Source organism: Cervus canadensis, chromosome 2 (assembly GCF_019320065.1).
Source record: "Cervus canadensis isolate Bull #8, Minnesota chromosome 2, ASM1932006v1, whole genome shotgun sequence".
NCBI lineage: Eukaryota > Metazoa > Chordata > Mammalia > Artiodactyla > Cervidae > Cervus > Cervus canadensis.
Window position 1 is genome coordinate 99,823,713 of NC_057387.1, and position 20,730 is coordinate 99,844,442.

The 20,730-nt window shown below is 45.5% G+C and overlaps 1 protein-coding gene across 1 annotated transcript in view; it reads right to left on the minus strand.

Annotated features, from left to right (window-relative positions):
- CTPS1 (CTP synthase 1) overlaps window positions 1–19,737 on the minus strand; it is a 30,855-nt gene extending 11,118 nt beyond the window's left edge. The window contains exons 1-9 of the mRNA XM_043461725.1: window positions 19,586–19,737; window positions 15,886–16,064; window positions 14,183–14,353; window positions 11,855–11,955; window positions 10,961–11,077; window positions 7,938–8,021; window positions 7,380–7,460; window positions 3,617–3,768; window positions 2,139–2,271 (exon numbers count right to left, since the gene is read on the minus strand). Coding sequence (XP_043317660.1) covers window positions 2,139–2,271; window positions 3,617–3,768; window positions 7,380–7,460; window positions 7,938–8,021; window positions 10,961–11,077; window positions 11,855–11,955; window positions 14,183–14,353; window positions 15,886–16,051 — 1,005 coding nt within the window. The 5' untranslated portion in view covers window positions 16,052–16,064; window positions 19,586–19,737. The remainder of the gene's footprint in view (window positions 1–2,138; window positions 2,272–3,616; window positions 3,769–7,379; window positions 7,461–7,937; window positions 8,022–10,960; window positions 11,078–11,854; window positions 11,956–14,182; window positions 14,354–15,885; window positions 16,065–19,585) is intronic.
- Window positions 19,738–20,730: the final 993 nt, after the last annotated feature.

Genomic DNA, 20,730 nt, shown 5'->3' on the forward strand with positions numbered 1-20,730 from the left:
TTCTGAGATTCACCGTGGTGTGGTGTATCACCACGGACTTTATTCCTTTTCTACCACTGGGTACTTTTCTACTGTTAGGAATACAGCCCATGATAATGTTTATCCACCAACTCGTCCTGGACATTCGGGCTGTTCCCAGATTTTAGCTGTTATGACTAACTGGTCCGTTTGTATAAAAATACATTCTTTTGGTGGACATGTTTTCACTTCTCTTGAGTAAATATCTAGGAGTGGGATGCCTGGGTCACACAGAAGGCGTGTGTTTACCTTCATGAGAAACCGCCAGACTCTTTTCTCGAGCAACTGCACCAGTTTACACTCCCACGTCCTCACCGACACGCTTAGCCACTTAGGTGGGTGCGTGTTGGTACCTCACTGAGACTTAATTTGCATTTATCTCCCTGACAACTAAAGGCGTTAAGCATCTTTTCATCTATATCACGTGTATCTTCTATGGAAGTGTCTGTTCAAATCTTCTGCCCGCTTTTTTATTACATTGCTCATCTTCCTGCTCCTTCCTGTCTAATACCCTGTGGTGACTTCCCTGAACCCGGGGTCAAAATCCAGGATTTTGATACATTTCATGACCAGGCCCTTGCCAGCCTCTCTCCAGATATCCTCCAATTCACACTTCTATCCACTGAGTTCCCAACCATTCCACACCTCCAAGTCCTTGGATAAATGATATCTGCTCTTGGGAATGCCCTTCCCTGTGGCCTTATCTCTCTTCCTAGACCTGCCCACAGGCCCCTCCTCACACATCTACCAAGGCACGATCTCCCCTCTTCTGCATGCTCCTTTCATACCTGAGACACCTCACTGACTCAGACATCCTTCTCGTCCTCCACAATCTAACACATGATTGGCACAGGCTACCTCCAAGGGGATAAAATGAATCAATGACTGAAAAAACTAGTGAAAAAATAAGGCAAGGCAAGCTAAGGAGATCCCACAATTCTTAAAGCACAGAGAACAGCTCCTCCTCTAGGAACCTGCCCACCAGCTCAAAGCAGCTTCATTTTCATCCTGGGAAACCCGTGGAAAGCAGGAGGCCAACCCCAGTGCCAAGGGCGAGGTCAGCTGCCCAGGGCCGTCAGCTCTGTGCCTAGTCAACCCCTCAGCACTGAGCTCCAACTCCACTTCTCATTTCTGACCCCTCCTGAAAAGCTCTATGTGGGAGATACTTTGCTGGTGAAAAAAAATGCGTAAGGGGACAAGTGGAAGGTTTTCAGGAAGAGCTAACCCATATAGCACTTCCTCTACTCCAAACACAGTTCCAAGCACGTCACATGAACTCACTCAGTTCTTATAAAAAGAACTCTTATAAACAGGTACCATCACTAATTCTTTTCAAAGATGGGGAAATCAGGACTTCCCTGGTGGTCCAGTGGTTAAGAATCCAGCTTGCCATTCAGGGGACACAGGTTCAATCCCTGGTCAGGGAACTAACGTCCCACATGCCTCGGAGCAACTAAGCCTGCACACCCCAAACAGAAAGTCTGTGCACCATAAGGAGAATCCTGTGTGATGCAACTAAGACCCAATGCAGCCAGATAAATACAAAAATAAATATTTTTAAAAATTAAATAAATAAATAAAGATGGCAAAACTGAGGCCCAAAGAGAGCTAAGTAACCTGCCCAGGGTCACACCGACTCTGCAGCTTTGCCGCTAGGCTCTGGAAGCCCTGCCCTGATCCTTGACACTCCACCGCCTCCAGCAGATGGGCAGGGGCTGTGCCCAGACATGCCAGCAGCTCAGCTTCTGCCCGGCTTGTCCCAGAGAACACAGTGAGCACTGTTCACCAGGCACTGCCCGTGTTCCAGGCACCAGCTGGGTGAGTGGAGACAAGTTATGAGAAACCTCCCGGGTGGACACTGGACAGGTGCCAGCAACTATGCCACATGCTTGGCCACTGGGACTCCTCACCGCTGGAGTCACCTGATGTTCAGATCCAAGTGTCCACTCTCTTGGCTTCTACTCTGACCACATCTCCCCATATTTCCTAAAAATGCTCTACTGATCTCTCCCAGCCAGGAGTCAACCACAGATCTTTTCGATTTCTAAAAAGATATTCTGAGCTCCAAAAATACAAAGCAGGTGTGCATGCCACAGCACACACCTGTGTCCCCCGCTCACCTTGATCTCCAGTTTGTGGTTGATGGCCAGTGCAGAATGCTCCAGAGCTTTTATGACAGAAGCGTACGAGTCTGAGAACTTGGTGTATTTTCCCACGAGGGCAATAGAGCAGGTCTCCAGCAAGCGATCATACCTATCACACAAAGGTCAGGAAACATCAAGTTACTCAGGACATACATACCCCCATGAGATAAAAATCACTATTTAAAGAGAAAAAAAAAAAAAAAGCAAGTCTGAGAAAAATATGACAGGAGCGACTACTGTCTGAGTTCTATGTACAGAACAGTAAAGACAAAGCAAGTTTCAGATCAACATGGCAGGCTTTGTAAAGAAAGTAGGATTTTGGAACCCGCTACCAAGAGATGGCTTCAAAAATCTACTCCAAAATTAACAAACACAGATAATTCACAACGGTTAATGGGGAATAGTCCAATTATGGGCATCCACACAACAGTCCATACTCATTAACGTTTTTCATTATAAAGTATCATTAGTAACACAAAAATGCTTACAATATTTTATGAATGATCATTAAACTGTGCTATTTTTGTGGCCACATAATGATACACAAGCAAATGGACAAAGACTGGAAGGGAAAAATGTCAAAATGAAAATGAGGATGGCTGAGCCATGGCATGCGTGCTCCCTCCTCACGTGCTGATTAGTGCTGTCTGGGTGACTCTGCACACCCAGGGCTCGGAGGCGCTGGGCCAAGGCCCATCTTGTGCTGTGTAAGCCTCTCAAAGTGAGGGGTAGACAGGGTGGGCCAGTTCTCAAACTGATGAGCTGTGACAGTAGCAGTAAGAATAGACTGGACAGGACCTTCTGCCCACGGAGTGACCCACCGCTGGAGGTAGGAGGTTCTTAAAATAATGTTTCAACCCCCTGCCTTCCTGTTTTTAGTTTGATTCAGATCTTGAGCAACATCATGCAATTGTATTTATTTGTGATGACAGACGCCCAGCTAAAGCTTTTCTTCTGCCTGATAATCTCACTGGCAGCTGAATGATTTGAAAAATCCTTTTCCTCTGACACAGAAAATAAGAATCCAAATTCAGTGACAAAAAGAAAGGAAGAAAGAAAAGACTGGACATCCTTGCTGATCCTTTTGTGGTGTGGGGTGGGCACGTTCCCACAGTTCAGGTACCTGGGAGCACCCAGGAGTGCTCCAGCCATGTTCAGCCATCCGTGTGGGCCTCAAGTACCACTGCTTGCCCACAACCACAAGGAAGCCTGTTTGCACGGGAGACAAGGGAGACAACTGTGTCATCTGTGACCTAACCCAGCTCTACCAGGACTTCCTCATTCATGATGCAGCTACGTGAGGCCTGGCTAAGATCCTTTCTTCACAGCCCTTACCATGAAGGCCTTTCCAATGTGAGCTGATACCACATAAGAAAGAGCTGAATTTCGTGAGCTTCCACCAAAAAAAAGGAAAAATAAGGCTGAGACCCCCAGGGCCTTATTAAGAAGCAAACCTGTCGGCCATCTCTTTCCACTTCATCAGCATTTTTCGTGGCTGCCTCTCAATAGGAAGGTCAAGTCTCCGGAGGAAATAATCTACAACCCCCTGCTCCTCTAACAACAAGGGGACTCGGTAGATGGACGAGACATCGTGGACACAGATCACCTGTTTAAAAGTGAGAAAAGTTAGTTCATGAAAAGGAACAAAAACTAACCGTGCTAACAGCCTCCTACCAGGTATTATGACCTTGGGAAAATAACTGTTCTAAATTTGAAAAACAGAGAAAAGGTCAACTTTCTAAAAAATATAAATTAAGAAGAACAGATAGTGGCTAATCTCCTATGAACATAGGTGCAAAAGTCCTCAAGAATTCATAAACAAAACCACAAATTAGTTTTTAAAAAAAATCATGTCCAAGTAGCAAATGTCCCAAGAACAATGGTTCTAAAAATTGGCTTTCGTTGGAATCACTCCCAAGTGAGCTTTTAAAAAGTCAAAGGCCCATGCAGCACCACACACCACTTAAATTTAACAGTAGAATTCACTACAGGAATAAATTAAAAGGTGGGGGGGAAGATCACCTTGGTGGATGAGAATTTAATACAAATTCATAATAAAAATTCTTAGTAAATTGGGGAAAATATGAAAATATAAAAAACCCACAGTCAATACCATTTGGCTTGATATTTAATATTAATGTCATTTAATACATAAAGTCTGAAACAGGCAAACCTGGCCACTATTATTATTTCTATTCAATATATTAGAGATATTAGACATTTCAATTAGATAAGAAAAAATGTATATGAGTTGGAAAATAAGAAACAATTGCCACTAATTGGATATAATATTATTGCTTATTCATAAAAACCAAGGGAACTTACAGGCAAAGAATCAGAATAAGTTTAGTAAGGTTGCTAAGCTTGAGATCAACGGGCAAAACTCAACAGGGTTTCCTACGTGTGTGTGTGTGTTAGCCACTCAGTCGTGTCAGACTCTGTGACCCCACGGGGCTGCAGCCCGCCAGGCTCCTCTGTCCACGGAATTCCCCAGGCAAGGATACTGGAGTGGGTAGCCATCCCCTTCTCCAGGGGATCTTCCTGACCCAGGGATCAAACCCAGATCTCCTGCACTGCAGGTGGATTCTTAACCATCTGAGCCACCAGAAAAGTCCCCTACATAGGTCATATCTAATCAAGAAATAAAATTTTTTTAAAAATATGTCATTCACATAGTAAAAAAATTATGAATACCTATAAATAAATCTAAAACACAATTCATAAAGATAAAAAGTCTATATATCACCTTCACAAAGAAAACTAGATTACTGAAAGATAGTTCTTTCAACAAATGGAGCTGCAACAGCTAGACAGCTCCATGCAAATTTTATTGCAGTTATCATCCATAAAAATTAACTTAAAATGAATCCTAGACCTACGTACGTCTTAAGTCCTAAAATTATACAACTTCTAGAAAACACAGAAGAAAATCTTCATGACCTTGATTAAGTAGAGTTCTTAGATATGACACCAAAAGTACCATCTCTAAAGAAAAACATTGATAAACAGGGAGTTCATCAAAAATGTAAAAGCTTTTATGCTCCCAAAGACACTATTAAGAAAATGAAAAGACATATACCTGAAACTAACATGACACTATAAATCAATTATACTTCAATTAAAAAAGGAAAAACAAAACAAAATGAAAAGACAAACCACAAGCCGAGAAAAAAATATGCAAATGATGTATCTGATAAAAGACCTGCACTCAAAATATATAAAGAACTCCTAAAACTCAATAAGAAAATTAAAAGACAGGCAAACTATGTGAAGTTCTAATTTAAATACAGAAACACCTGTCACATTTTTAATAGTGACTAATTTCAGCGAAATTCTGAGACAATGAAGACAGAAGAGGGGGGGAAAAATGTGTATTTTTAAATTACATGCAACCCTGCCTCCCAGCATTAGCTGTATGATGGAATTTACAGTTCTGCTTCTCAACAGTTATGAATTTTTTTAAAAGTCCCCTATATAAGTTGAAGCTAAAACTCCAATACTTTGGCCACCAGATGTGAAGAGCTGACTCACTGGAAAAGACCCTGATGCTGGGAAAGATTGAGGGCAGGAGAAGGGGATGACAGGATGAGACGGTTGGATGGCATCATTGACTCAATGGACATGGGTTTGGGTGGACTCCGGGAGCTGGTGATGGACAGGGAGGTCTGGCATGCTTCGGTTCATGGGGTCACAAAGAGTCGGACACGACTGAGCGATTGAACTGAACTGACATAAGTTGGAACTTTGCTTTACATTTATTTTTGATAAAATGCCATGGTTCAGATGGTAAAGAAACTGCCTGCAATGCAGGAGAGCCAGGTGCAATCCTTAGGTCAGGAAGATCCCCTGAAGAAGGGAATAGCTTACCCACTCCAGTATCCTTGCCTGGAGAATCCCATGGACAGAGGAACCTGGCAGGCTACAGTCCGTGGGGTTGCAAAGAGTCGGACATGACAGAGCAACTAACATTTTCAATCTTAATGATAACTTACCCTATTATAGAATTGAATTATCTTCACTTGCAAGAACAGAAATGTAAAAAATAACTGAAGTGCATGAAAAAAGGCTGTTTATATCAACAAAACTATTCTGACGTTCCACGCACTTAGTATGAAACAGAATCCCTCGGATGGAGCTCCTGGCTCCGGCATCAACCCAGGAACGATGATCTCCAGCCTCCGGCTGCCCCCACGCCCTGAAGCACAAGCTGTCACGGAGCTGGAGAGGACCGCTGCCTCTGATGGACAAAGGCTTTCCTCTTGCTTCATTTGCTCTAATGCCAGCACAGTTACTTTCATTTTTCATATTCACTTTCCATGCCCCTAGAAGTCTTGTGAATGGATTTCTCTTACTTTAACCCCACTGCTTCACTCATTCCTCCCTAGGCCAGCTGGACTCCCCTGATCCTCAAACAACCTAGTAATAGAACAAACCATCCATAACCCGACCGTAAGTTCCTCGACCTCAACTTCCTTCTGCTCTCTGTCAGCCAGACCTGACCAGAGTCACAATCCCAACTCACCACCCCTGGAATTTCCATACCATGCACTTGAGATATATCAGCTTCCACAATATTGAGTTTCCTGTACCATAGGTAACCGCCATTAGCACGAGTAACAAAAAAAGATCAAAATATGTCTAGAGCCTACAACACCTTAGACAGTAGGCTACAGGAATATAAAGTTGAATAAAGTGATCCTTGCCCTCAAGAAGCTCGGTCTGTGAGGGGAGACGTACACAGACAAAACAAACACACACACACACACACACACACACACGGGAACATATACACATAAACACAATAAGGGGCAATTATGACAGGCTCACCAACAGGACCTGTGAGACACACAGGTCACCCAGAGTTTTGAGGAGGTTGGGAAGGTAAAACTTCTCAGACAATACACTGTCCTAGTTGGGCTCCGAAGGAGGAGGAGGAATAGGAGATTGTCAGGCCTATTTTTGGGGAGGGGAGCACCCACTGGGCATGGCTGGAGCAAACAGTAGGAGGAGTCGGGACAGACAGGACAGGTAAGGGATGGTTGGGGAACCACAGGGATAAGGTGATGGAGAATCACAGAGACCACGGGTGTCAGTTCTTCTAGGGAACAGTCTCCTGTCTCAAATTATGAAATAGCAACAAGCTTCATGAAACTGGTTAAGAGACTAGGCTCATTAGAAGCAAAAAATGATTTATGAGAAGATGAAATTTCTACTTACTTGTTCAGGTTCCACATGGCAGAACATTGATATTTTCTCTTTTACTGACGTGTCAAGAGGATTTGAGCACCTGCACACAACCTAGACATTTGGAGGGACGGAAGGGGTTACAAAGTTGGGCTTTTCTCCCGATTGAAATTAAAGTAGACACCACATTGTTAAGCTGGGTGAAGATGTCAACTCCTAGCACAATGCACAGAAACTGAAAATGTTACCTGTTTTCAAAACTTCCTAAATCCCAAGTTGGAAAAATGTGAAAGAGTGGTAGGACAAATTGAGAGACAGATTAATGAGCCAACTGGGGTTTTCCTCAACCACTGTTCTCGGGTAGGAGGAAAATGAGAATGAATGATTGGCTGGGAGGAGAAGACACAATCTCATACATGCCAGGTACGGAAATCTTTGAAAACCACAACCTAGTTCAAAGCACTAACTCTATTTTGCCACCACTGGCTAACTACACGCAGGCCAAGAAAACAAAGGTTTTAGCTTTCATGAAGGCCAGACCTTAATTAGACAGACAAGATCACACTGAATCCAGATAATCAGGAATCTTACCAGATCTGGGGAAAGCCCAAGCCCTCTGAGTTCCCGAACACTGTTCTGGGTGGGTTTAGTCTTCTGTTCCCCTGTTGAACTTGGCTATTTTACAGAAGGAAAAAAAAAGTTAGTTTCTCTGTGATAAGGGATTTTCAAGTATGACTTTTCTGCCAACTTCTTTTAATACACGAATAGATAATTTCACCATTTACCTAAACTACCATTTAGTTTTTAGACTGTCAAAGTCACATACATATGTTTTACAGTAAAACAGTTATTTAAGGTTTGTCCTAAAAGCAGTGATACCAGTCCTATCTACCCCTTCGCCTTTCCAAACCCTAGAGACAGCCACTCCTCCACTTTTTTCTTTAAATTGGAGTATACATGATTTTTCTAGTGACTCAGCAGTAAAGAATCTGCCTGCCAATGCAGGAATGTGGATCTGATCTCTGGGTCAGAAAGATCCCCTAGAGAAGGGAATGGCTACCCACTCCAGTATTCTTGCCTGAGAAATCCCATGGACAGAGGAGCCTGGCCAGCTACAGCCCATGGGGTCGCAAAGAGTTGGACATGACTTAGCAACTAAAATAACAACAGTTGATTTACAATGTCCTGTTCATTTCAAGTGTACAACAAAGTGACTCATGTATTTTTATATATACATAACTATATACATATATATACATATGTATATGTATACACATCCATACATGTATACTTTTTCAGATTCCTTCCCGTTATAATTACAAGATATATAATGTAGTTCCCTATGCCATACAGTAGGTCCTTCACCCTTGAATGATCCTCCTACTATCCTTTACACTACTACTTCTTGACATTTTGAAGCATTTTCTACTGATTTCCCCTTTGGATCAGGAACCCACTCTTTTCATTTCCCTGCCCCCATTACATGCACCTGCCTTGTGTCTGCAGCCCCCATCCCAGTAGATACTGTACAAACTAAACCATGTGCCATGACTTTTCCAGTGATTTGGCTTCCTTAGTTGGTTTCTTGGTTTTATTTTGTGGATGTGCTCAGTTTTCTATATACTAAATATTTCTCCTCTCACAGATATATTTCTTGGGTATATAATTCTAAGTTAGAAGTCATTTTCCCTGAAAATTTATAAGGAAACAGCTTCATTATCTTTTAGCTTTCAGGACTGCTGTTGAGAACTCTAATGCCACAGTGAGTCTTGATTTTTCTCTTTAGAGATTTTTAGACTTTCTGCCCCATTATTGCAAAATTTCACAACTATGTACCTTGGTGGGGGTTCATTTTTCATTTAATAGGCTGGGCATTAACTAGGCCCTCCAATCTAGAAATTCCTATCTGGAAATTTCCTTGAATTCTTTAGATCAGGAGTCAGAAGTTTTCCTATAAAAGGCCAGACAATAAATATTTTAGACTTTGTAGGCCACACACTCTGTCACAACTGCTCAACTCTGATGTTTTAACACAAATGGGCATGGCTGTTCTACTTTCAGAAACAGAAGGTGGGTTGATTCAGCCTGCCTGTTGACCCCTGGTTCACATTACACATGCCTCTCCATTTCTCCTGTTTTTTAAAAACCCCATTATTTGGATCAGCAGTCCTAGACCAACCTCTAAGTTCCTTGCCTTTTCTCTCCTGTTTTCTCTTCTGATCTTCCTGCTCTACTTTATAGGGTATTTCCTTAGCCTTCTCTCTCCTAAATTTTCATTCTTGCTATTTAATTTCTAATTTCCAAGAATTCTTTTCTGTCCTTTGAACGTTCTCTTCTTAATGTATCTGGCTCCATTTAATGGATGCAGTTTATTTCCTCTTAATTCTGAGGATACTAATGAGATGTTGCTTTTTCTTTTTCTGAAGTTTCCTTTTCCTACCCCTGCAGAGCCTCAATTTCCTCTAAGTTAATTTTCTTCTGTTGTTTTAGTCTCTTGCATGCTAGATGCTTTCTCAAAATGCCTTGTGATCACTGGCTGCCAGCTCACTCTAAAAGGTAACTGAAAGTTCTGTGAGTGAGTGGGCTTGTCCACCAGGGTCCTAGCTGTGGGGATCTGACTGGTCTGTTTTCACCGGGGAGCCTCTCAAGGCAGTTTTCTCCTGGGTTAGTCACATACCCTAAGAATCCTACAGTCTCTTATAGACAGTCCCTGCCTGACTATGAAAGTGTGAAAGTGAAGTCGCTCAGTCATGTCCGACTCTTTGCGACCCCATGGACTATACAGTCCATGGAATTCTCCAGGCCAGAATACTGGAGTGGGTAGCCTTTCCCTTCTCCAGGGATCTTCCCAACCCAGGGATCAAACCCAGGTCTCCCGCACTGCAGGCGGATTCTTTACCAGCTAAGCCACAAGGGAAGCCTGGCTAAATAATCTGCAAACCCAGTAGCAGAAGGCAAGGTGTCTCCACAACATAAAATTACACTGTCCCTAGTGTCTACTCATCCAGAAAAAGCCTACAGTCCTCTGCCAAGGCAAGAGAGGACTGATGCCCAACTGTGCACATTACGTTAGGGAACACCAGAGTCTAAGTGCTTCGGAAATAGCAATTATAATGAGCCCCACCTCACCCCGAGGCGCCCAGGGCTGCCCATTCCCGAGTCTTCAGGGTTCTGCAGGGCAAGCAGGCTTGCTCTCTGCTTTCCCCGCTGCCAGCTTAGGATCCAGCTCTCCTAGGTCTGCCCAGCTCGTTTCTACAAGACCATCTGCTTTCTGCCTTCCTGATTTTGTTACTACTGACTCCACTCAGAGGATTCATCTTTGTGAATTTTGTCTTAAAAAGAAATTCCCTTTACTCCAGTTGCCGTATAGTTTCACCTTGTACTAGAGACAAATGGACATGTGCAACCTACTGCCTTCAACTGCAAATTTCCCTAATCAATTTTTCAAATATTTTCCATTTGATCTTTGCAAAAATATGATTATAATAATTTAAAGTTCACAAAGAAGTGTGTATTCCCTGTTTCCTGCACCTCAAATATTTGAAACAGATAAGGAGTGAAAACCATCCTTTTCTCCCTCTTCATCCCCCAAAGTGAAGCTCTAAATGCCTTACCTGCGGCACTAGGCTGACGTGAATGTTACAGAAGTTCTCTCGTTTGACCTTGAACTGGAATTGACGGAAGGCCTCAATAAAGGGCATGCTTTCTATATCTCCTACTGTCCCACCGAGCTAGAATAAGAGAGTTAATTTAGAGGTGAAGCACTAAATCTTCTTGTGGTTTAGTTTCCTAACAATTGCACTGTGTCATCTCAATTATCGCTAACAATGTAATACAGATGCCCTGGATCCAACAAACGTCAGTTAACAAGAAGCAGACATGTCTCTGTACTAAAAGATCCCTTTCTGATAGCCTCACCATTCCCCAAGGTTATTACGGATCTTTCCACATCATGGCAAGGAAAAGGTCAGGTAAAAGATGCCCTAGGGAATTTTATTTGTCTGAAGAGTCACAAAGTAAAGAACCTGAGATCTTACTACTTAGCCATAAATAACTTCTGTGTTATAATAAAAACCAGTTATAAACAAACTGCTGGAGTCTCTTGTTTTCACAGGAACACTGAGGTCTAACAGCTGGGATCAGCAAAGCAGGAACACAGAAGCTGGACCCACAGGAGGCTCGGGAAGAAACATTCCCACCACTGCAGACAGAAGGTCGGACCACCCGATTCTCTCGAGAGACAAAGGAAAGGGTGTCATACCGCTCTCATTGTACAAGCCATATTCAGCACGTGTATAAATGCTGGAAAAGGAGAAGGCGTGAGCCAAGTATCACTTTTGATGGTGGGGCCACTCCACACGACGGTGATGTCGCGCTCACCCGCCATGCTGCCCCTGCGAGGGTCAAGGGCTTCACTGGCAACTGGCTTATCGGTAGCTGGTGGCTGACTAAAGAGGAGAAAATGCACACCCAGTCACATGCATGGGTACCACAGAGACTCAACAAACCTCAATAACACACACTTGAGGTTCCAGACCATCTTCGTCCACAGGTATTAAGGCCTGTCTCATTACCCACTCCTGGATGGCATCTGTGATGTGCGGGACCACTGAGGGAGAGAAAAGACCTCCGTGACTTGCACGTCCCACTGGCATTAACTGAGGCAAACATTCTCTTTGTGACAACAAACTGCAGAGCAGCAGGGGGTATAACAGTATCTCTGAGACCCCTCTTGAATGCCCTTAACAAATCCCACTCCCCCGGCCTCCCTTCCAGATTTCCCAGTTGTGAATGGAAGCCCTGCAGGAAGAGCAGGACCTCGAGGGGCAACCTGAGCCACCGGGAGCGGCGGCCCCAGTGCAGAACCTACCCTGGCTCCCCAACCTCTGCGCGGCTACTGCCCCTACTGCTTATGGCTGGGGACGCACATCACACACACCCTTTTCCGAGGACAAGAAAGCCCCAGGACCTGGTTCCATTTGGTTTCCGGTTTACCGAAGGGTAGACAACCTGCTGCAGAGACAGGACAGCGCAACAGGGTGGCTGGGACCCAGCATCTGGGGCCAGAATGTCTGGATTCAAATCTCAGGTCCTCCACTCATTAGGTGTGGATCTTTGGGCAACATTACCTAACTATTCCTAAGTCCAATCTCCCTATCTGTGAACTGGAGGTAAGGGTTTCTCCTTCCTAAGGTCATGGAAATGTCACCAGAGCGCCCTGGGGAGCTGATAAGCAGACAGTGTTCACCCTCACCAGCCACAGCTCGGCACTTTTCAAATCACAGTCCTGGGGCTCAGGAGGCCAGTTCCAACAGAGCAGAGATTACTGTTTAACCCACTATGTATATAACCCGCAGCGCCTCCAGCACAGGATATGACGTAGTCCGCTCACAGCAGCCAGAGTGATCTTTTAAAAATACAACTCAGAGTTCATCTCTCCCAGGCTTAAACTCTTGAACAGCCTTCCAGACTCTGCATAAAAGGTGACCTCCATGCCACGGCCCTTCGGGAGGCCCCGTGGAACCTGGGTGCAACCCACCTCTCCCCTGTACCTTGGTCTTGTGCAGAAAGCCTCCCTCCTGGTACCCGACCCGGGCCCGCTGCAACCCGGGGTCTCTGTGTGTGCTGAGCCCCCTCCTTCCCTTCCCAGGACTAGCTTCTCAGCTCACAAGCCCCCTCCTTGGAGGCTTTTCCTGACCACCAGTCCTGACCCCTTTCCCCACCACTCTCTCCACATTCTATTTAGTTCCCTCTTAACTCCTACCAGACATTTCACTTCATCTGTTTGTTTTTTCCTCTCGCATGTAACACTGTGTAACCTCCATGAGGACAATGGCCTCCCTGGTCTTGTTCACCATTTACTCCCAGCACCAGGGAGCGATTGACCGTATTGAGCAATGAATAAATCACTGACGAGTGAATAAATGAATGAAAACATCAGGGGCCTAGAACAGCAAACTGTATGATAAAGATCACTGCAGCTCCTAATCAATCCTGTCCTGTGTGTTGGGAACTCAAGAGACATACTCCACTGACTCAGCTCCTTTGATTCTGCCAACAGCCTAGATAGGTAGGCACTGTTATTAACCTCATTTCACAGAGAAGGAAGTTAGACTTCAAAGAGCGGAAGTGATCTGCCAGGGCTCACAAAGCTGGTAAGTGGGAGAGCTAAGACCTACACATGGCCCCCCAGCCCAGAATCCGGCCAGGGTGGCCCCAGGGCAGAGCCAGCTGTTAGTGTGACCCTCCGTTCGCAGTCCAGCAAAGTCCAAAGTCCAAAGCAGATTTACTCTCACGACTCAGATGAGAGTCACTCGTCAACAACCCCCCAAATTTGGATTTATGCCATTATAGCAGACCAGTGGTTTTCCAACCCCACCTTTTAAAAAGTAGTACGAGTCTCAAATGATCGGTGTGCAAAATCCACACACAGCAAAGGCTGTACTGGTGAATGCTCAGACTCCCTCCAGCCCATGACCAGCCCAAAGGCCAATGGACACGATGGGAGTCCTTTCCCTTCTCACTGTCTATACACAGAACATTCCAGATGCACAGCACACACTGCCTGGCTTATTGCCCTCATCACTTCACACTCATCACTGTGCAAAAACAACAGCTCTCTCACTCAAATCATGCAGCTGGACTGTCAGCCTCAATGCCATTCATAGAGAGGAAGGAGCCCACTCGAAAAATAACTTGAATTTTCAACTGAAAATATATTTCAATCACAATAGTTGATGCTTTCATGCTGAAATTGCATAAAAGGTACATTTTTATACACAAAAGAAATTAAACTGGCTAAGATTTTTAAACATTGAAGGCAAACCCAGTATTACCTTGTACGGTTTTCCCCAGATAATCTCCTTTGCGTTCCTTGTTAATGACGTACTGATAGATCTTGCCAGTGGTCAGATTATTGTCCTTGGTGAGGCGGATATCAAGGAAACGTTCATAGTTACCCAGGTCAAGGTCTACTTCCCCACCATCATCTAGCACAAAAACCTCACCTGCAGTGAACAGTGAAAACGGTTAGGACGCGTGAAAGATAGATACACCACGGCACGACTTGATTCCCCAAATATAAACACCTGAACAGAACAATGTTTGCATTAACTTGACAGAAGCAGGGACATTTATTTTAGAAAAGTAAATATAACATGAAAGAAAAATCACCCACCATCCTGCAAAAGATTAACTCAATACTTCCAGTCTACCTCCAAACCCATTCTGAATCAGAAGAGTCTGCTGTAAAACAGCATGGAATGAACAGAAGGAAACCACAGCCATGCAAGACACAGGGGACTTTATATGGTATGGCATCCACTGCCCAAAGAAAAAGAACTTTCGACAAAGTCGCCTACTTGAGCAGAGAAAGGTTTAAATGTGATAAAAGTAGGATTTGATCCAAAAAGTTAAACATAGTCTAGTCATGCTGATTATAAAAACTGACTTCTGGGCCATGTTTTAGTCCAAAAGAAAAGTGCAAAATTGCTCAAGTTTCCTCCTATTCTTTTGTTTAAGATGCATGCCTTGAAATGCCATTACAATTTGTGCCCTAAATGGGGCCTTCCAACCATCACAATGGAGACAAGCTCAAATATAGAAAAAGTAAAAATTGGCCTTGCTTTTCCCTCATCCTCTGCTCTCAAGAATTCTGAAATATTGCTTCAATTTTTCCATCTTTTCCTGACACAAAGATTTTGCTCTGATGACACTCATAATTTTTACCTCTTATTACAAAGTAGGAGTATGAAAACAATTTAAAAACTGAAGTTTTTTTTAACATGTCTTAACAGTACATCTACCCCCAATTTCAAGTAATTACTCTCTTACATAATTCAGACAGTTATCACACAGTTGGTAGGTAACCAGCAATAGCAAAGAAGTAGAGTGCTATATTCCTATCTTAATGGTTTTGACTTTTCACTCACTTTAAAAGATGCTTGCTTTTATTATCCAAACTCTGTAAGCAAAACAGAATGTCAAGCATAGAGATCACCTAAATTCAACATCTATCTGTGGCCAGAATCCCTACAAAGCAGTCCTTCGGCCTCTGAACATCTCAACCAAAGGGAACACACAAATTCTGAAGTTGTCACCCCATTCTTGGAGAGCATTTGCTATTAGTAAGATTGTATATTGGGCCAAAATCCATGTTCTTAAAACTTCTATCCAGCCATCCTATTCCTAAAGATTGGAGCCACAGAGAATAAACACAATCCCTCTTCTCAAATATTTGAAAAGTTACCATGTCGCCAGATATCATTTTCCAAGAGAAAAGACAAATTTTCATTCAGCACCTAAAATATCATCTCTATCAAAGAAACCACAAAACTCTAATAACTCCACTGCCCCTTAAGATTTCTGCTTCCTCTATGTCAGGGTAAGAAAACCATCACTCTGCTCTGCCAAGGACTCTTCTCAGGAGGCAGGAAATGGAGGTCATGCGAAGCAAAACACACACAATTTCCAAGAACTGACATTTTCTTTCACATATTACATAATTATTATTTTTAAAAAAGAAATGCATTCTGCTTACCATGCTCATAAGGAGAGAATGTGCCTGCATCAATGTTAATATACGGGTCAATTTTAATGGAGGTCACATGTAAACCACATGATTTAAGTATCGTGCCCACGCTGCTGGCGATGATTCCTTTTCCAATTCCTGATATGACACCGCCAGTAACGAGAATGTACTTCATTTTACTTGTTGACCTGAGAGAAAGAAAAAAACATACCTCAATAAATCAAACTGATGTGGGTTGAAATGCCAGCTCTGCCACTTACTAGCTAAGAAGCCTCTAGGAGTCTCAGTTTCCCTATCTGTTGTGTGACTTTGGAATATCGTTATGTGGGATTCCAACAAATGTTTCTTGGATCACTGGATGGCTTTAGTCAAATATGACTTGGAAAACAATTGCTAATTAAATAATGCCGCTTTTGTTTAAAGTTTTGACAGCTAACAACCTTATTGTTTAGTCGCTAAGTCATGTCCAACTCTTTGCAACCCCATGGACAGTAGCCTGCCAGGCTCCTCTGTCCATGGAATTTCCCGGCAAGAATACTGGAGTGGGTTGCCATTTCCTTCTCCAGGGGATCTTCCTGACCCCAGAGATAGAACCCTCGTCTCCTGCTTGGCAGGCAGATTCTTTACCAAGCTACCTGGGAAGCCCAACAACCTTGAGAGCCTATTAAAAAACAAAAAAACAAACAAACCCCAGCTCTGTTGACAGAACACAATGCTCCCAATGCTGGCTGACACTGCCACCAGACACCGGGATGTGCTTCAGGCAGGTGCACGAGGCAGGTGCTTCATTATTTTCCCTTCATGGGGAAAATATTTCAGTATTGGATGAGCACTCTGATCCCCCATGAAAAAGGTAATGAATGTCTTTGGCTAAACTATACTGTATCGCCAAGTAAACACAGTTCATTTAGGTTATAGAAGACAGAAGAAAAGAACTTCAACATTTAAAAGGAGGTGCAGTTAAAACTAAAGGTCTTTGAATTAAAGGTAACTCTCTTCTGAAATTTAACAAGTTCTTCCTTACCAGCAATCTCTTCCAGTTATATCATAAGGAGAGACTGTACATACTGGAGGAAAAGGACATCAGATAATAAACCAGTCTGAAGCACATACTGGGCAGAAGACTCAGAGAGGAAAGAGAAGATTAAATCTTAAGAGCAGGGGTGGCAGGGAACAGAAGAATTAGATTTGGTGAGAGAAAAAGGGGTGGATAGATGCAAGAACTGCAGAGGTGAAAGGTGAGCAGATAAACAGCGACAGGCTCACCAGCAAGAATTCACCACTGGCCCCAGCTTCAGAGGCTCAGAAATATCACTGGGTCAGTCAACCCGAATGTGATCAAAAGGAGAAACACAATCACAAGTAGAAGAGAATGTTTTGGCACAGTCCAGGACATTTTCCTCCTCTGGGAACACTTCCATGTGAAGCCAAATTATAATAAAAATAAGCTAAGAAAGGAACAAGGAAACTGGGGAGTTCTGCTTGAAACATTCCCCTGCCCTGCTGTGTTCCTCCCCAAGGCAGGAATGAGCATACTTGGCAAAGAGATGAGAATGCTCAGAATGTCCTCCCTACTTGGACAGCAAGAAAGACACCCAACCATGTCCTGCTTTCTATTCTGTTGCAGCATTCCCAGAAGCATGCTCCTTGATTTTGTCAAAATGCACACGGGACTCCCCAAAAGGGCTTTATGGACAGATAAATCAGAGAAATGCTGGTTAAGCAGTCAACTGGTTTCTTTAATGCAAGACCCATGGGAGCCCTTAATAAGTCAATGTGCACTGTGATTTCCCAAAGGGATATACAGTCTGCAGTTTCTCCAAACTTGTTTGACCCCAAGTCCCTAGTATTTGAGAGACACCCTGCTCTCACTTCACACCTGAACAGTGTCTTACTGACATGTGAGTATCTAGACCTGGCTATATTTTAGAGCTGTCCTAGCCAGGCTATAGTCTAGCCTCACTGATTAAATTTTGGATGTTCCTAGAAATTCCTCAACCATTCTGAGTGGTACAGAGTGGATTACTTCTAGAGAAGACTCATCTCATCCATTTGCATTTAATTGGCCTTGATTTTACTCAGAGAGGATAACACCTCTCTTTAGGGGAGATTCCTGTAGCCCCCCACAGTGCCTGGCAATAAACATTCCAACGTACTCAGTGACCAGGCAGGAGATGCTGATGGGAGATACTGTCAGCATAGTCATTCCCATGGATGGCCTACCCAATAGCTAAGTGCTACTATGCTAGACACTCTAGGGACCACAAAAATTACTCAGATTTGGGCCCACAGCTCAAGTTGCAGTCCCGTTGAGAGGCAGAACCATTTACAAATAAATGAGTAATCTGGTGATGGCGAGTAGCAGAGGGATGATATGTGACAGGTATAAATGGGGAAGAAGACAGAGCAGAAAGCTTTCAGTGGCAAGACGAGGGTAAGTACCATGGACATCAGAAAAAGGTGGAAGCAGCGAAGAGAAGATCCAGACACCTCCTGTTACGTGGACCTGACAACGGCTTTGAAGGACAGGGAACAGAGTGGAAAGGAAGGTGAGAGCTATCTACAGAACACAGACGCAGGGCCAAGAAAAGAGACTGAGAGTGAGGGGGGTCTGGGGATGGCGGGAAATAAATTGCAAATTTAGGCAAGGGCCTAAGCCATGTGGCAACTTTGAGTGCTCAATCTGAGCTTCAGTCGGAAGGTGAGGAGACTCGGGAAGGTTTTCAAGCACGGAAGTAACATAAATCAAGATGCATCAGAGGAATTCAACAAAGATGAAGCAGCAACAAAGATGTTGTTGGTAAATGCTGAGATCCAGCTGCAGCTCCACCGGTCATGTACTGGGACCTGTCAAGTCATGGAAGCCGCCTGAAGCCCGAGTCCTTACATCTGTTAAACCGGGCTGAGAATCTCCGCATCGCCCGTATCACAGGACTGCTGAGGATTCAAAATTATAATGAGTGTGGACTAAGTGCGCCACGCAAACATATTGAACTTCTTTAAAATGCAACATCTTCATTCTGGGCGGCCGGAAGGTAAGGAGGTGAGGAGGCCAGCTGTGGGGCCGAAGCTTCCAGCAAGGGAGGCCGCCTGGCTCTGCGAGCTCCGAGGCCCCTTCCGCCTGCGGGAGTCCGGGCGTGCCCGAGGGGGCCGCAGCCAGGCCGCCAAGCCCATCCCCCACCGCGGCGGGCCTGTCAGGGGACTTGATCTCCCTCCAGCGAGGCTAAGGCCGTGTCTTGATGCTGGAGGGGCGAGGGCCCGGGCAGTTCGAATGGAACGGCGGCCGCCGGGCTGCTCGGGGCGGGCCGGGCAGAAGGGGGCTCCCGCGCCTCTACGGCCCCCTCCGCCCCGCAAGCCACCCCGGCACCCTGATCAGGCGAGCCAGGCCGCACGGACGAGGGCGCTGCCGGGCCCCGCAGCCCGGGTACCCGCGGGCTTTCCCGCCGCCCCACGCCCCCTACGGCCGCTCTACCCGGCTGCGCCCGGCCACGCGGCCCGGCGCGCGGGAGCCGGCTCCTCGCCGGCCTGGCCACCCGCCCCACTCCCGTTAGGCACGCAGCCCATTGGGCAAGCCGGCGGGCCACCTCGCCCCTGATTGGTGGGAACGATGTCTGTCACCGGCGGTGGGGCAGTCCCGCACCGGGCTCGGCTCCCGCCGCTGATTGCTGCATGGAGAACAGCTCCCGCGGGATCCCCGGAGTCAGCCTACCTGAGGCCGGCTTTAAATCCTGCCGTCGGCTAAGGAGCTAAAAGAGCGACGCTCACACTGAGCCCCGGCAGCCAGTGCACCAGCCCGGCCGCATGCGCCGGGCAGTCTTTCACGGAGGCGGGCTCTAGGCGGTGCGCACGCAGAGGCAGGGGGCGGGGCGGGGGTGCGGGCCCTCCCCCGGGCGGGACCTGGATGCGCGGGGCTGGATACACTCAGGGCCCCGAGTGCGCAGGCGCTGGATGGCACGCTTTCCCACCAGTGCGGCGGATCAGGGATCGTCCTCCCAACGCTGCTGACGCCTGGCAGACGCGAGCTGTTGGGAGACCGGGCAGGTCGTTGCGTTTCTGCCTTGCAGCCTTTGTCACAGCCAGTAGTGCGGGCTTCCCCGCTGGAGGGGGAGAAGACCCTCTTTTGATTCACACTTGGCACATCCCATCGCCTGGCTCCAGCCCCCCACTCTCCAACAGCCTTCTAGAGGAGACGAGATCATCACACGGTGTCCCTGAACCGTCTGACCTTGTGGTCAAGATGGTGTAACCCCAACCCATCTCCCCTGCGGCGCCCTCCAAAACCATGGGATGCCTGCAGTGTCACTGTCCACCTCTAGTCCAGGGAGGGCCGAGAGGAAAGGCCGAGAGGGAGGCTAGACGCAGGCTCCTTCCTCATCTTGGGAGTAAGAATGTGTGAGGCAGAAAGAAAAGCCGGTATGAAGGCAGGGAGGCCCAGAAGAGCCTTGCCCAGTTGAGTTGGAGTCCAGTGTCGCTGCACTGGAGAAAGCCAAGGAAAGACAGATCAATATGGTGTGGCCACACCACACAGAACATTAGGAACCAAGGATTTTCTTTCCCCCCGAGGGCAGTAAAAAGCCATAGAAACTTTTTTAAGGAAGGGGTTTTGTTTTGAATACTGAATACCTGCACTTTTTTTTTTTCTCCAAACACTATACATGTGTGTACCTAAAAAGTAAGTCTCTGTATCCCAGGGTTCTGTTTTCTTCCCTAGAAGCAGTTTGTCACGAGTCCTTGTATACCTTCACTGAAGGATGTAAAGCAAAAGGTATGACGTGATCAGACTTGTATTTCGGGACCATGACTCAACCAAATGGATTCCGAGAAACCAGTTAGCAGGCTTTTGCCTTCTTCCCA